The following is a 15530-nucleotide window of genomic DNA, read 5'->3' as shown; positions in this document are numbered from 1 at the left end:
CATCACTGGAGAGCGAGGTTGCGCGCCTGAAAAGGGATTTGGCGGCCGCGCAGGCCGATAGAGATGAGGCCTTGGCCACGGCGGCGTCTAGCCAGGAAGCACTTGGTGCTGCGCAGGCGGAGAAAGAAAAAATTTTGGCGGCAGCAGCGTCTGATAAGGAGGAACTAAAAAGGCTAAGGAAACTGTTGAGTTATTAAACTCTCAGGTTCCTGCCCTCGAGACGTCTGTTGCTGGCCTCGCGCAGGATCGCCAATGGCTGGTGTCACAGGGCATGGCTCGCTGCGCTTTGGCGATGAAATATTCCGCCGAGTTTCAAGCCCTTGTGATGGACTGCAATGCCGCCGCGCGTTTGGTGGGCCGAGCTGAAGGGTTTACGGATGGGTATGAGTATGGCATGTTGAGGAAGAACCCATCCGAGTACCCTTACAAGAGCGATGCGGCCTGCGCGGACATGGCCGCGGTGGGGGAAAAGTATATGAATACTCCCATCCCCATCCTTATGCAGGTACCTTGATCTTAATGAGTTTTACTTTACTAACTTTTCTAAGTGTTTTGTACTCATTACTTTTCTAATGATTTACAGATAGCTGCGCTTGCTGACCAGCCCGACCTCGGCGCGCTAAAGAAGTTGCTTGATGATTGCGAGAGGGCTGGTGGCGATGATGGTGGCGCGGGGGATGTTGCCCCTGCCAGCGGCTGTGGCGCGACGAAAGAATCTGCTCGTGACACCGTTGTGATCGAAGACTCCAATGAGGAGGAAGAACTTGACTATGGTCAGTTCGGGGATGAGGAGCAGACCGCGCCAGATGCTGCGGGAGATGATGAGGGTGATAAAGCGGCTGACGTCGACGTGGAGACTTGAGAAGCCCTTCATCAAATTTTGTATATTTATTTTTTATACTTGTAATTTGTAACTCATCATACTTGTAAATTTCGATCCAATGGAATGAAACTTGTTCTCTCCTTTTCATATCTTGCGCATTTCCATTCATCTCTTCATGTTTGGTTGTATAGATATAAGATATGCTTGCACGTTAAAATAAGAACAAGGTTGTATGGAAATTATTCACTTACCCTCTGTTCTATTTTGTTTGTGGTTCTCGCAGTATCTTGCTCATGTTGACATGCGCGCTAACTTTTCGTTATTTTCTTTTTCGCGCGTCGTTGTCGCGCGGTATGGAAGTATGAGTTTAGCCATTACATGTCAGCTTGTGTTTCTCAGATATCCACTATGATTCCGCGCGCGGCCTCGACCTGAGACCTTAACATGATATGGCATGTACTTTGCCTTAGTTGTGTTTAAGGATTTTTATGATCAGGCTGCGCGGGATGTAAGATGGATGTTTGTGAGTGTTTTGAGCTAAGGCTCTTTGTTTTGGGCTAAGGCCCTGACGTTTTTAGAGTTAAGACTCATTAACGTGTTTGAGCTAAGGCTCGTAAGTTTGGGCTAAGGCCCTGACGTTTTAGAGTTAAGACTCGTTAACGCGTTTGAGCTAAGGCTCGCGCATGTATGTTTTACTTCGCTTTATTTTGTTTTGAAGTCAATATAGTGTTGTCATATTGTTCCAATTTAATAAAGGAAGTGTGAAACATGTATGCAAAGGTAATAGAACAAATATTGAAAGATAGCGCGACAAATATTGAAAGATAGCGCGAATCATCATTCATGATGGCTTAAAAGCCTTGATTACAAATTTGAACTTTTACATGAAGCATTTTCTAAGTTGTGCCGCGTTCCACGAGCGCGGTATCTTTTTTCCATTCAAATCTTTTAAAGCGTACGCGCCTTTCCCCAAATCTTCTGAAATTTGATAAGGTCCCTCCCAATTGGGGGACATTTTTCCTGGGGGTATTGCGCGACTAGCTTCATTGTTTCGAAGGACAAAATCATTTTTCTTGAAGTGGCATTCTTTAACGCGCTGATTATAATATTTTTCCAGCTTTTTCTTGTATCTGGCTTCATTAATGATAGCCGCTTCTCTGCGCCCTTCAAGCAAGTTAAGGTCCAATCTTCTTTCGCGCTCGTTATCAGTTTTGCTCATCATGAGTACCCTATGGGATGGGCATCCAATTTCTGCTGGGATCATAGCCTCTGTCCCATAGGTTAGGCTGAACGGGGATTCGCCATTGCTAGTTTTGCTTAATGTCCTGTGCGCCCACAGGACATTAGGTAACTCTTCGACCCAAGAATGGGATTCTCCCTCCAACCTTTTCTTCAGCCCATTTAGCAAACTTTGATTCGCGCGCTCCACTTGACCATTCCCCTGAGGGTGGTAGACGGATGTGAAGATTTGGTTGATGTGCAATTCTCTGAGCCAGCTTGATATCTTCCTGTCAGTGAATTGTTTGCCATTGTCGCTCACAATTTCCATGGGAAGGCCAAAACGGCAAATGATGTGGCTCCAGATAAATTGCTTCATCGCCTCAGCTGTGATTTTTGCTAGTGGCTTGGCCTCAACCCATTTTGTGAAATAGTCCTATCGCCACTACCAAAATTTCACTCGCCCTTGCGCTTGCGGCAGGGGCCCTACAATATCAATGGCCCATTGTGGAAAGGCCGATGCGGAGGTGACTGGAATCAAGTTGTTCTTTGGACGCATGGTGTTTGGCGCGTAGCTCTGACATGCCTTGCATTTTTGGATTTCTTTTAGCGCATCCAAGTACATGCCTGGCCAATAGTAGCCTGAGCTCATCGCCTTGGCAACCACCATGCGCGGGCCAGCGTGAATTCCACAGATTCCTTCATGAATCTCCCTAATCACATAGGTTGCTTCTTCAGCAATCCAGGCACTTCATGAGCGGTCCAAGATAAGAGCGCCGATATAATGTACCATCAAGTAATTCATAGTTCTGTGCCTTGTGTCTTATCTTTCGTCGCCTGTGCGCGATCGTCCGGTAACTTCCCTTCATCAGGAATTCTGTTATTGGAGTTATCCAGGATGAAGGGGTTGTATGAATTACAAGGACCGATTGCGTTTGCACTGACGGGCTGCTCATTACCTCCACCCTGACATCTTTGCCAAAGTGATCAAAATTAGTTGATGCCATTTTACTCAACGCGTCAGCGGACTTGTTTTTCGCTGCGCGAGATGTGTATGATTCTGAAGAAGTCAAACTGCTCAACGAGCTTTTTTGCCTGCTCTAGATACAGAGGCATTGTGTTCTCCTTGGCGTCATATAGGCCGTTGACCTGAGCAGCTACCAAGTAAGAATCAACATGCGCCTCTAGTCTTTTAACCCCAAACTTGCGCGCGATGCGCAGACCAGCCAGCAGGGCTTCATACTCAGCCTCATTGTTGGTACTCTTGAAGTCCAACCTGATAGCATAAGTATATTCACGATTATCAGGGTCCATCAGTTTGAGGCCTGCGCCGGACCCTTCGCTGTTGGAGGCTCCATCAGTGAATAGCCTCCAAACATCTTCTTCATCATTTGCTCGCGGAGGATCTACCTCGCGCTGAGCTTCTTCAATCTTTCCGTCTGGGATTTCCGTGATGAAATCCGCCAAAACTTGACCCTTTATCGCTGGACGGGGCTTATAAGTGATCGTGTGTTCACCTAATTCCAGCGCCCACTTTGTCAGCCTTCCGGAGAGCGCGGGGCGTCGCAAGACTTGCTGGATGTTGTAACCAGTCAGAACTTCAATAGGATGACCATTGAAGTATCTATGGAGCTTGCGCGACGCGTGTGTTAGTGACAAAACTAACTTTTCCATTATGGAATTAGCGCGTCTCAGGGTCTGTGAGCACCCGACTCACATAGTATATCGGCGTTTGTATCCCCTTGCGATCCACCAATAATACTGCGCCGATCGCGCGGTCTCCAGCTGACAGGTACAATGTAAGGGTCTCGCCAGGAAGTGGAGCTGTGAGCGCTGGCAAATTAATGAGACATTCTTTTATCTCAGTGAAAGCTTGCTCAGCCTCAGGCGTCCACTTGAATTGGCTCTTCTTCAAACAGTTCCTCAAGGTGTTAACGAATGGAGTAGATTTGCTGGCGTGGTTCGCTAGGAACCTGTTGATTGACACCAATCTACCATTCAGCTTCTGAACCTCTTTCATGGTGGATGGTGAAGGCATGTCAAGGATGGCTTCCACCTTTTCAGGGTTCACCTTGAAACCATCCTTAGTGACCATTACACCAAGAAATTTCCCCTCTTCTGCGCGAAAGTACATTTGCTCGGGTTGAGCTTCATGTTAACCTCCGTTAGGCGCTGAAGAGTTTCCTCGATGTCTTTGAGCATTTGTCTCTCCTCCCTGCTCTTGATCACCAAATCATCGACGTAGACTTCTAGATTTCTTCCGATTTGTTCACTGAAAACCGAATCCATAAGTCTCTGATAGGTTGCGCCCGCATTCTTTAAACCAAAGGGCATTTTTGTGTAACAAAAAACACCCTTGTCGGTTCTGAAGGCCGTCTTGTCTTCATCCTGTGGTGCCATTTGAATCTGGTGATAGCCTTTGTAGGCATCCAGGAAACATTTGAGCTTGAATGGCGCCACGGAGTCCACCTTTGCGTCGATGTTTGGGAGGGGGGGTAACAATCTTTCGGACATGCTTTGTTGAGGTCCTTGAAGTCAATACACATTCTCCATGACCCGTTGCTTTTCTTTACCATCACAGGATTGGCTACCCATGTCTGGTATCGAATTGGGCGGATGATGTTTGCGCGCAACAGGTCCTCCACTTGCTCATTCATGGCCTTCGCCTTTTCATCCCCCATGATTCTCTTTTTCTGTGCAATTGGCTCCACCGACTTAAACGTGTTAGAGAATGTTGCGCCAAGTCTCGCGGGACCCCCGTCATATCAGAGTGTTGCCACGCGGAAAACCGACGTGTATTTTGTAAGCAACTTTTTCATTCTCAATCTCGTTTCGTCTGAAATGGTAGCGCCAATTGTGACCGTTTGATCTGGGAATTTTGGGTTTAAAATCCACTTCTCTGGCGCATTGTCAGCCATTGTAAGTTTCATTCTCCCTTCCCGCGGCGTGCTTGTCACTGCGCACAAATGATCGCGGTAAACAAATGCTACGCCTGTTGGTGTAGGGATCCCCAATGCGCCGTGCGCTGGCGACGGTACAGCATTAAATTGGGCAATCGTTCCCCTACCCAGGATCTATATTGTGGCATGACGTGGTGGGCAAGACCAAGAAGTTGACAACTTCGGCTCGCTTGTGCTCATCATCCCCCATAGTTAGTTCAAACTGAATCTGGCCTAGGGGATGTATGATTTCATTTGAGACACCACAGATTGGTGCGTTCACAATTTCGAGCCGCGCTTGGTCTGCCGGGTCTAACTTTCTGAAACACTGCTCATACATAATGTCAGATTCGCTTCCAGTGTCCACCAGGACCTTTGACACTTCGTAATGAGCAATGTGTGTGGTAATGACGAGAGGACTGCTTATTGAAGGGCCTCCCCTGATTCTTGGGAAGATGACTTGCTGCTCGCGCCAATCTCCGTGTATTTGCGCGCTTCTCTTTCTTGACGTCTGCCCTTGTCGTCCCCCCTCAGCCACACAGATTCTTTTGTACTTCTTGCTGGCAGAGGCTCCCTCCGGTTGCTCATCTTCTATTCTTTGGTTTTTTACCAAGTGAGCCAGCCTGCCCGACTTTACATCCTTCTCGATCGCATCCTTTAAATGATGGCATGCGTCGGTGTTGTGGCCCGGGGACCTGTGAAATTCACAATATTTGCCACTGTTTTGCGGTCCCTTGTAGTGTAGTTGTTTGGGGGGCTTGAATTGGACATTCTCAGTACTTAACACCTGTGAAGGTGTTTTAGTGAGGGGCGTCCATATTCTTGGCAAAGGTCTGCTAGGATCTCTGCCGCCCTCCCTCTTGTCACCCTCCCCGCGATTACGAACTTCTTTTTGGGGCTGTGGTGAGGTTGGTTGCGCTTGTTTTTCCGCGGAAGAAAAACTTGTTGGCTGCAACCTGGACCATACAGAGTTCTGTTTGGCCCTCTTATCTTTGCTGCGCGGTGATTCTGCCTGATGCGCTCTTTCTCTTGCCCTATCTTGGGCAATCTGTTTCTCATTTCTCGCGAAAACTCGCGATGCCTCCATTAACTTGGCCCACGTGGTGGGCATACCATCTTTGCTTACAAGAGCCCGGCGGAGTTGGTCACTGCGCGCGCCTTGTAAAAAGGCCACGCGCAGGAGCTGCTCAGTTATGCCCCCGATTGCCAGGGATTCCTGATTGAAACGAGTGATGTAATCTTCAATCGTTTCATCATTCCTGCGTATGCAGTGCATGATGTCATCAGGATCGCGCGTGTGCCTGCGCTGCTGTACGAAGTGGGCTTGGAACTTTTCTAATAGTTCCTCGAACCCATCAATTTGCCCTGTCGGCAAGCTCTCGAACCATACCCGCGCTGCGCCTGTGAGGCAGCGAGCAAACATATGACACCATGTTGGCATCGTCCAGCTCTCTAGGTTTCCCGTGTTATAGAAACCTTGCAAAAAGTCATCTGGATCTGTTGTGCCATCATACTTGCCCAGACCACTTGGCATCTTTGTCTTGTGCTGGATGGGAGCCTGCGCGATGCGCGCAGTAAACTTTGAGTGTTTTACCAGGATGGCTGGTCTATAGGGCGTGGTTACGTCCACTTGCCCTCTGATCGGTGGGCTGTACGGCATGTGCAGATCCAGATCTGCTCTGGCTCCAGGCGCCATGTTCACAGGCGCGCGAAGCTGTGAGCCTCCTGCATGAGTATCCCGTGTCTTCCTCATGCTATGCACTTCTTCATCACTGAACTCAGTGTGTGCAGTGTGAACAGAATGTCCCTCTTCCGGCGCGCGCGGCCTCTTTGTAGTCTGCTTATCAAAAGCTTGCCTTTGTGCTTGGTCGGCTAGCTTCTTCTGCTTGACCATGTCGTTGTACTTTTCAATCAGACGCCGCTGCTCGTTTATGAGCCATTCATTCGGATCATTTGCTTCATCTTCTGGACCCATTGGTCCTTTCAGCTTCGCGCCGGCCATATTTTGTAACGTGTGATCGTCTGGAGGAGTTTCAGTCTGGCCGTGAGGGGTTGTGACGAAGGGACGGTTGCTGGTGGTACGCGTAGAATCACGCGGAACCCTCAGAACCTGCTGTCCGTCGTTAACACCCTCACGTTCAATATCCTCCAGAGCTTGATCAACGTTACGAACTCCAGAAACCATGGTGATTGATTTTTTTTTTTGTAGATCTGGATGAGATCTGATTGCCGTTTGTAACAGTGGATGGCGCCAATGAAGAAACGTGGATCTACTCACTGGTAGCAGATCTACTTTCCTCGGGTATGATTAAACTGTTTCACCGATGATTCCTTTGAATCCGTGTTCTTCCACCTACAAAATGAACAGCGCCGTTACTTACCCCTCAGAAAGGGACAGAGGGGTCCTCTTTGGGGTAACCCTCCGGCGTGAGAATCAGTATCTTTGTGGAGAAGATAATAAAGTGTGAGTCAGTGAAATCTCAAGAGTATTGCTGAATCGCTGAATACTCTTGATTATGTGACTGTGTGTTTTCTGTAATTGACTGTGAGTGAATACAATTCAATATGATTGAATGTGATATCACTGCTTGTAACTGTCAATGATTGAGTGTGAATGAAATGTGTCATCAAAGTGGAGTTGATGCTGTATTTATAGTGCTAGGGTTTCCACTGGCTGGGCTCAGCCTCGTTGGCCTCCTCCAATCGCACTGCGCCACGTGTCCTCTGGGACACCTGGCGCTTTCTCGTTGGTTGTAATCATGTGGTAGCACATGTGTCATGCTGAGTTGTCGACCTTTCATTTGGTAGCTGTCAACATCAGCATATTCTTACTCCTTAAAAAGATGCCTTCTAGAAGAGTGTCTGACGTGCACAATCAAGGTTGCCCTGATCCTGATTTGGATAAGGACGAGGTTGATTATGTGTACGTGTGATATGCGCCCATCCTGAGAATGCGCGAAGTCTTCTTTTTATTCTCACGCGCAGATATTTCATGCGCAGGTGTGATATGCACGAGCGTGTGATATGCGCCGCGCGCTGGTGCGCCACGCGCATATGTGACGCGCGAGCATATGTGATGTGCAAGAGCATGCGATATGCGCCGCGCGCATATGTGATGCGCGAGCATATGATGCCTGAGCATGTTTTGTATGCGCGATGCGCCTGGGTTTTGGCTTTGTGCCTTCATAATGTCTTTATCTTGTGGGTTGACCCGCCTTGCTTGGTGTTGAGGCGGGTACATACCTCTTCAGTTACCAGTGACAAAAATCAAGAAGCAAAGATGAAATTTAGAGTAATTTCAAATAAACCGTTTTTTAACACAGCCCATTTTGATGCGAAACCCGTTCCAACAAGGTTTTAACATGAAGCCTGTTTTTACCTGAACCCATCCCGACCAGACCCGACCTGAACCAAATTAAACACCAGCCGAACACGCCCGACTCATTGCTGGCACAAACCGGTAATCACATACTCCCTCCAACCCATTATAAGTTTCCATGTTTGAAAAACACAAAGTTTAAGGTGGATTGAATGTTTACTTTTTTTCTTACCAAATGACAATAATGCCCTTGAAAATTGGGTCCATCAATATTGTTTATTAATGTTAGTTGTGTGTGTTTAAGGGTAAATTTGGAAATTGGCTAATTAATTTTGAAAGTGGACACTTGTAATGGGACAAATAAAAAAGGAAATATGGACACCTATAATGGGACGGAGGGAGAAATATGTTAGTTTTAGAACTGATTGTCACAGCCCCCAACCCCTATACCCTGGGTGGGAAGCCGTGAACATTGATTGGTGGTATCGGTTTTTATTAAATTATGTTGCAGCGAAATATTTCATCAAAACCGTAGTTAGGAAAAATGATCAGAGTTATAAAAACACCATAATTATTATTATGATAAACCGGGAATTTAATCCCTTTTGATATAAACATAAGTTTTATAGGGTTAAACCCTAATTTACAAAACACGTTTCTTTATTCTGGTGACAAAACACTTCTAATAATCAGCTAATGCCACAACAGATTATCAGAGATTTACAAAAAAGGTTTTTTTTTCTATAAATAAAATTTCAATATTTCAAACATTACTTCTAAATTTTTTCGTGTATAAATAAATCTTACAAATTGAACTTTATTGCAGCTAGACCATTAAAGGCTTCATGTAATCCAAGGATTTCCTTTTCATTTAACCATATCAGTAGGCGACTTACTATATATATATATATATATATATATATATATTATCTCTAATGGATGAAATGGGTAAAGTGGTACAAAATCACGTTTTGATTTATAGGTCATTTACCTAACGTGGGTATTTTGGTTACAATTACAGATTCATTATAATTTGCGTGTGGCACAAATCTTCTTTCAAACGGGTCAAAAGTATTGCAGAACACTTTTAAATTAAGTGAACGGTATTTTAGGATAATGAAATTGAACATGACTGGCTGGTTAGGGCTGGAAATGGGTTAGACTGATCAATTTCTATTCAAGTTGGTTTTGGGTTAAACATTTCAATGACGATTCAAGTCTTGGTTTCGTGATAAGAATGGATTGTGGGTCAAAATTTGAGCACAAAGGGTATAATTAGAAATTTGTTGGACGTGCAGTTTATGAAGATCAATTCTAAAATCTAAAAGGGTTAAAGCCAAATTATTCGTGTTTAGGGGTATTTTGGGGATTTCTTAAAAGTTTATTTGAATTTAGAGGATTGAATGTTTGACGAGCAGTCAAGCTATCAAATTTAGTCTTGATTCCACAGCTTTTGAAAGAACAAGTAATGACTTAGAAACAAAAAAAAATAACAGAGAGAAATTGGTGAGAACACTTAAAAACCTAAGCCGAACTTAGAAATGTAAATTTTATATAGCCGTCCCACATTTGTGAGACTGTGAGAACACTAAACTTGAGATTGTATCTCCCCTTTAAAAGGCCAAGTAAAGAACTAACAAGTAATAACTTGCATTTTGGCCCTTTGGCTATAGTCAGTTTCTTATTAAGTCATTTGCCTAAGTTAATTTTCGAATATGGCTCTTTGGTTGTTGGTTAAATTGTGCCGAATCAAGCTAACCTGAGCTGACTCGGTTTTAATCAAGTATACTCAAAACACTTGACGGGATAATAATTCAACCTTAAGGTGGATTGGCTTAGTTCGATGCTCAGTCCTAATCTTTGCCAAGTAACTTGTAAATCATGAAGTATTTCTAGATACTTGAGATGTTACAAATTGGTGGGTCTAGTTAATTGTTACAAATGGGTTCGGTTAACACAAAACAATTGGTTTTTAATACTCACAACTTTTTCTCATTGGTAGATAACACTCCCAACTTTTGATTTGTCACCCACCACTCCCAACTTTCACCCTATTTTCCTGTATCACTCACCGTCTAAATGAACACTAACCTCGTTAATGTTTTGGACTAAAAATGTCATTCAAATTAGTTGAGGGGGTAAAAAGGAAATTTTATTTTTAACACACAACCTCTATTTCCGGTGACCTCGTTTTTCCGGCGACCTCATTTTTTCCGGAGAATTGAGTTTTCCGGCTATCTCGTCTTTCAGAACACCATATCCATCATTTCACCGAGCTTCACATATGAATTTGAGTTTTCCGGCGAGTTGCAGGTTTCGGGCGAACACCATATCTATCATTTCACCGCCCACCGCCCCAAAACCGCAACCCACGCCCCCCGCCACCACCAATGTCTCACCCAGCCACCCTCCGGGATCGCCTGCGTGCCGGAAAATCGAGTTGCAGGTTTCCGGCGAGCACCATCTTCATCATATATCCATCATATATCCACTGGTGCACAATCTTCATGATATCCATCACCTTTTTACACCTATGAGCCATCTTCATTTTCTGAAGACGAGATAGTCGGAAAACTCAATTTCGCCGGAAAAAAAGAGGTCGCAGGAAAAACGAGGTCACCAGAAATGGAGGTTGTGTGTTAAAAATAAAATTTCTGTTTTACCCCCTCAAATAATTTGAATGACATTTTTAGTCCAAAACATTAACGAGGTTAGTGTTCATTTAGACGGGGAGTGGTAAGGAAAATAGGGTGAAAGTTGGGAGTGGTGGGTGACAAATCGAAAGTTGGGAGTGTTATCTACCAATGAGGGAAAGTTGGGAGTATAAAAAACCAATATCCCTTTTAATAATAGTTTGTTTTTTTTTAAATTAAATAATGTAGGACGAGAGGTTTTATGCATTAAAACTACAATTTAAGTGAATGATATTAGTTTTGAAAACCCGGACTGTATTTAGTTCTCATTTACTTTGAATGTTGTATTTTAAGTGGAATAATACATAGAATTGCATGTGCAGCCACAAGATCTCACTTAAGTAGAATTCATCCAGATGGAATGTTGAACATAGGTTTAAGTATATATGAAATCTATTTTGAAGATATTGAAAAGGGCCTAATGAATATGATCTTACACTTGGAATGTTAGATATCAGATGTATTTATCTAGATTGTTACATGAATGATTTCATTGCGTTTGTTTCTTTTAATGAAGTCGGTAATTTTTTTACAGCAAGCGAATGAGCAATGTTAGAGAGGAAATTAACAAGGGGTGAATTGAACTACAATAATTTCTTGGTCCACATTATCAAGTGGTTTTTATTTGTATATCCTAACTTTTAGTTATTCAATCATGTTATTTGATTATCTGCTTTTGTGAATCCACGTTAAACATAATTCATGATGTTTAGTTTAGCTTTCTTATACACAACCCCGTATTGTATACGGGTCTATAACCTAGTAATAAATAAAAAAACATATTCTTTATCTTAAAAGAAAAGGTAGACTAAACAAATGCACGTGTAGACAGCTATTCAACAAATTCTTCCTAAATAATCGCGAGACCTTAAACAAATTAAAAGGCCAAGTCCATGCAAATGCAACGTAACAAGTATTTGCTTGCTAATGTATGTATTCAAGTAAACCCATGAGTTCGGCTCTCCATAACCCTTACCCGTTGACCTGTGACATGTGAACAACTCGATTAACCGAACAAAATATTTGTTGTTTTGTTGAGGGGTATTTTTAAAAAATCTAAAACTAGCTTTTCGAAAGGGTCCTACTAGAAACACCACCCAAAAATGAAAACACCCACCCACTACGCGGCTTATCGCTCGATCCGCCGAGGATCACCCTCTTTTGTCCTATTATGTCAACAGCTTTTGTCTTATTATGTTTGTACCAAATACGCGGCTTAGTGGTCGATCCGCCGCTTATCGAGTACAAGTCAACATCGGCAGATCAAATCCGTCATAAATCGTACCTAATACGCCGAGGATCGATCGATCCGCCGCTGATCAAGGCAATAATTTAATTTTGGCACATCCGTCTCCCTTTCTCTACATATATCATCGACCCTTCTTTTTCTTAGTTGTGAAAATATTTGTTGTGAAAATATAGAAAGTATTTGTGTTTTGTGTTTGCTAAAATATAATGGACTTATATGATATTTTGTTTGGTGACGGGAACGACGAGCAGTCGGGCTACGCATACAACGATCAGCCGGAGCAGTCGGGCTTGCCAGATTTGAATGAACTTCCCGACTTGAACCATGAGCCGGGGTATGGAAATATCGAGCATTACGACTTACCAAATCCTGACAAAGTTATTTAGTGTGTTTATACAGTACAACAGCGTTTTAGTTATTTTTTAAATATTATACGTTATCTTGCCAAATATTTTTTATCAGGCGTATATCATATACGGAGGTAGTCACCCTTCGTGGCCGGAGGATAACAGGACATCGTCGAATACTTATGAGGCCAGAGTCGATAAGTCTTATGGTCAGTCTTCGCAGCAGTTACATGTAGACAGTCCGTATTACGAAACCCATAATTCGTACCAGTTACCTTTAGGAGAGCAACCATACATGGCAAGACCAGTCACGAGCAACGTCGTTGATGGCATTCAAGAGGCTCACGGCGAAGGAGGCGATGTTGATGTTGATGATGATGATGATGATGATGATGATGATGATGATGATGATGATGATGATGATGATGGTGATCGTTACATACGGGAGACGACATTTTCTTATGTAACTAATAATGTATGACCTTTTTAAAAAAAAATTATTATTATTCTTTTTCAACACGTTAATAAATATTACTTTATTTACATTATTTGATATCAGTATTTTGATTCTGTTGCTGAGTTGGTGGATTGGGTTAAGAAGACAGGACGTGAGCATGGTTGTGTTATCTCAGTGCAACGTTCAAGGGAGAGAAGTGTTGAACTTGTATGCAATCGAGGTGGGGAACCAAAACTCAAGGGAACGGTGAGGTATACCGGGAGTATTAAAAGGGGTTGTCCATTTAAACTTGTCGGGAGGTACCACGCGCCAGGTGGTTGTTGGAAGCTAGAGGTTGTCAACGAGACGCACAACCACGAACCTGTTTTGTTTGAGGAGGGGCACCCGGCACTAAGGAAACTGACCGACGAGGAAATTGATATGGTTGCGGCGTTGCATAGGCAGGGTCTGAGGGCTGCTCAAATTAAGTCAGCCATAAAGAAAAGGTTTCCCGGTAACAAATGTATTACTAGGGATATATACAACGTCGTGAAACTTATTGATGACCAAGATAAAATTGGTGAAACCCCATACAGGTACTTGTTTTCATAATATTATTATTTTGTAAATGTCTTTTTAATATATATTATTTAGAATATATATTATTTTGTTTTACCATATATAAAATATATATATATTCTGTAAGATTTAATAAGAAAATTATTTATAATATCATTTAATTATAATAATGATGTTTAATAAGAATATTTGTAATATTTATTAATTTTTTGTTAAACCCAACGTAGGTACTTAAAAACTTTCTTCAAACCCATGGGTTTACCTTTTACACATGGGAGAATCCTTCCACCAATAGGACGGAGAATGTTTTCTTTTGTCACGAGAAGTCGCATACCATGTGGCGTGCGTTCCCAGATTTGTTGTTGATTGACACGACGTACAAAACCAACATGTACAAGTGGCCGTTCGTTCAGTTTTTTGGTGTGACGTCGACATCAAAGTCTTTTTGTATTACGCACGCAGTTATCTTTAGGGAGCAAGAGTGTAACTTCACATGGGCCTGGAACGCCTTAAAGACATGCTCGTCGATTGTAGGGAGCCGCGTGTCATCCTGACTGACAAGGACCAAGCCTTGATGAATGCCTGTGAAACAGTCTTTCCCAATGCTACCAAAAACCTTTGTAGGTGGCACATCATGTAGAACATACACAGAAAACATAAGAGTCCTTTTCAGACAGATATCTTTAAATCATTCAATTACTGGTGGAAAGTACTGTATGAGTCGCCAACAAAATCTATGTACGACTACAACTGCGGTCAAATGGAAGCAGCGTTAGCTGGACGCGACAGACGTGGTAAGTCTTTGTCCTTTATGTACACATGATTTTAGATTCTAGTTGTACATTGCCTAAATTGTTTATTTTTTTATTATTTGTTTGTAGAGGCTTGGTATTATATTCGCGACAACTGGTTGGTACCCTACAAAGAGAAGTTGGTGTCGTGCTGGATTGATGACCGACTAAACTTCGGCGAGCATACAACAAACAGAGTAGAGGGCCAGCATGCGAACTTGAAGAGATACCTTCCGGGTTCAAACAATTCGCTAGACTCTATTGCGGCGTTTGCCCTTGAAGTCGTGAATTCCCAAATGGAAGATATCAGTGCGACCCTTGAAGACTCTCGTGTTAGGATCAAGAAGTACCATAAGTTGACTTTGTTTGACAAGCTACATAACAGGGTGTCACTTTTTGCTATCGCTAAACTTGACAAAGAGCTGACCTTGCTTGACACATTGCAAGATACGGGGGGCGGAGTGCGACCACCGGTTACAAACATCATGGGGCTTGTCGTGTGCTTGTAAGCTTAACTGGTACACTATTAACAATATACGCGTTCCATTAAAAGACATAGGCCCCTTTTGGAGGAAGCTCGATTTCAGTCCGGCGTTTGTTGGACACGAAGAACCAGACTATGAAGCGGAACTGGAAGATGTGAAAAAACAAGTTCTAGGACTAAACAACAGAATGCAAAAAAAAAGTCTATTATCAAAGATAATGTATGTTCTTCCTGGGAAATCAAACAAGGAGTAGCCTGAGAAACAAGAGGACCATAGGGGGCGTTCAAATCTAAACCAACAAGCCAAGAAAAGAGATACCCCTAGACAGAGCTCGTACTCCCCGTCCCCGTCAACTGATCCCCACAGACACAGCTCCTACGCCCCCTCCCCGTCATTTGATCCCCACATACACAGCTCCTACGCCCCCTCCATGTCTTTTGATCCCCACAGACACAGCTCCTATGCCCCCTCTCTGTCACGGGAACCAACACCCGAAGCCCCCACCCATTCGTTATCGCGTTAACAGTCTCAGTCTCAGGCCCGGTTTAAGATACCTAAACCACCGAAACGCTCATCTAAAAAGCAAGAGACTCCAACCGACCTCGGTTTTCCATTACTGCGTGACCCAAAGGGGGTCCCAATCATAGAAAG

The 15530-nt window shown here is 43.5% G+C and overlaps 1 protein-coding gene across 1 annotated transcript; it reads left to right on the top strand.

Moving 5' to 3' along the window:
* Positions 1–12703: 12703 nt before the first annotated feature.
* Positions 12704–14903, top strand: LOC143538976 (uncharacterized; the record flags this gene model as incomplete). The annotated part of the gene is made up of 4 exons (XM_077032411.1): positions 12704–12955; positions 13148–13620; positions 14255–14397; positions 14485–14903. Coding segments are annotated over 4 exons (1287 nt in total), but the record flags the coding sequence as incomplete, so codon positions are not given.
* Positions 14904–15530: the final 627 nt, after the last annotated feature.

This window comes from Bidens hawaiensis, unplaced genomic scaffold (genome assembly GCF_021521415.1).
Source record: "Bidens hawaiensis isolate Kalapana, Puna unplaced genomic scaffold, B.hawaiensis_p1.1 tig00011787_1, whole genome shotgun sequence".
NCBI lineage: Eukaryota > Viridiplantae > Streptophyta > Magnoliopsida > Asterales > Asteraceae > Bidens > Bidens hawaiensis.
The sequence above is the reverse complement of the archived record's forward strand: the minus strand, read 5'-3'. Positions and strand labels throughout refer to the sequence as shown.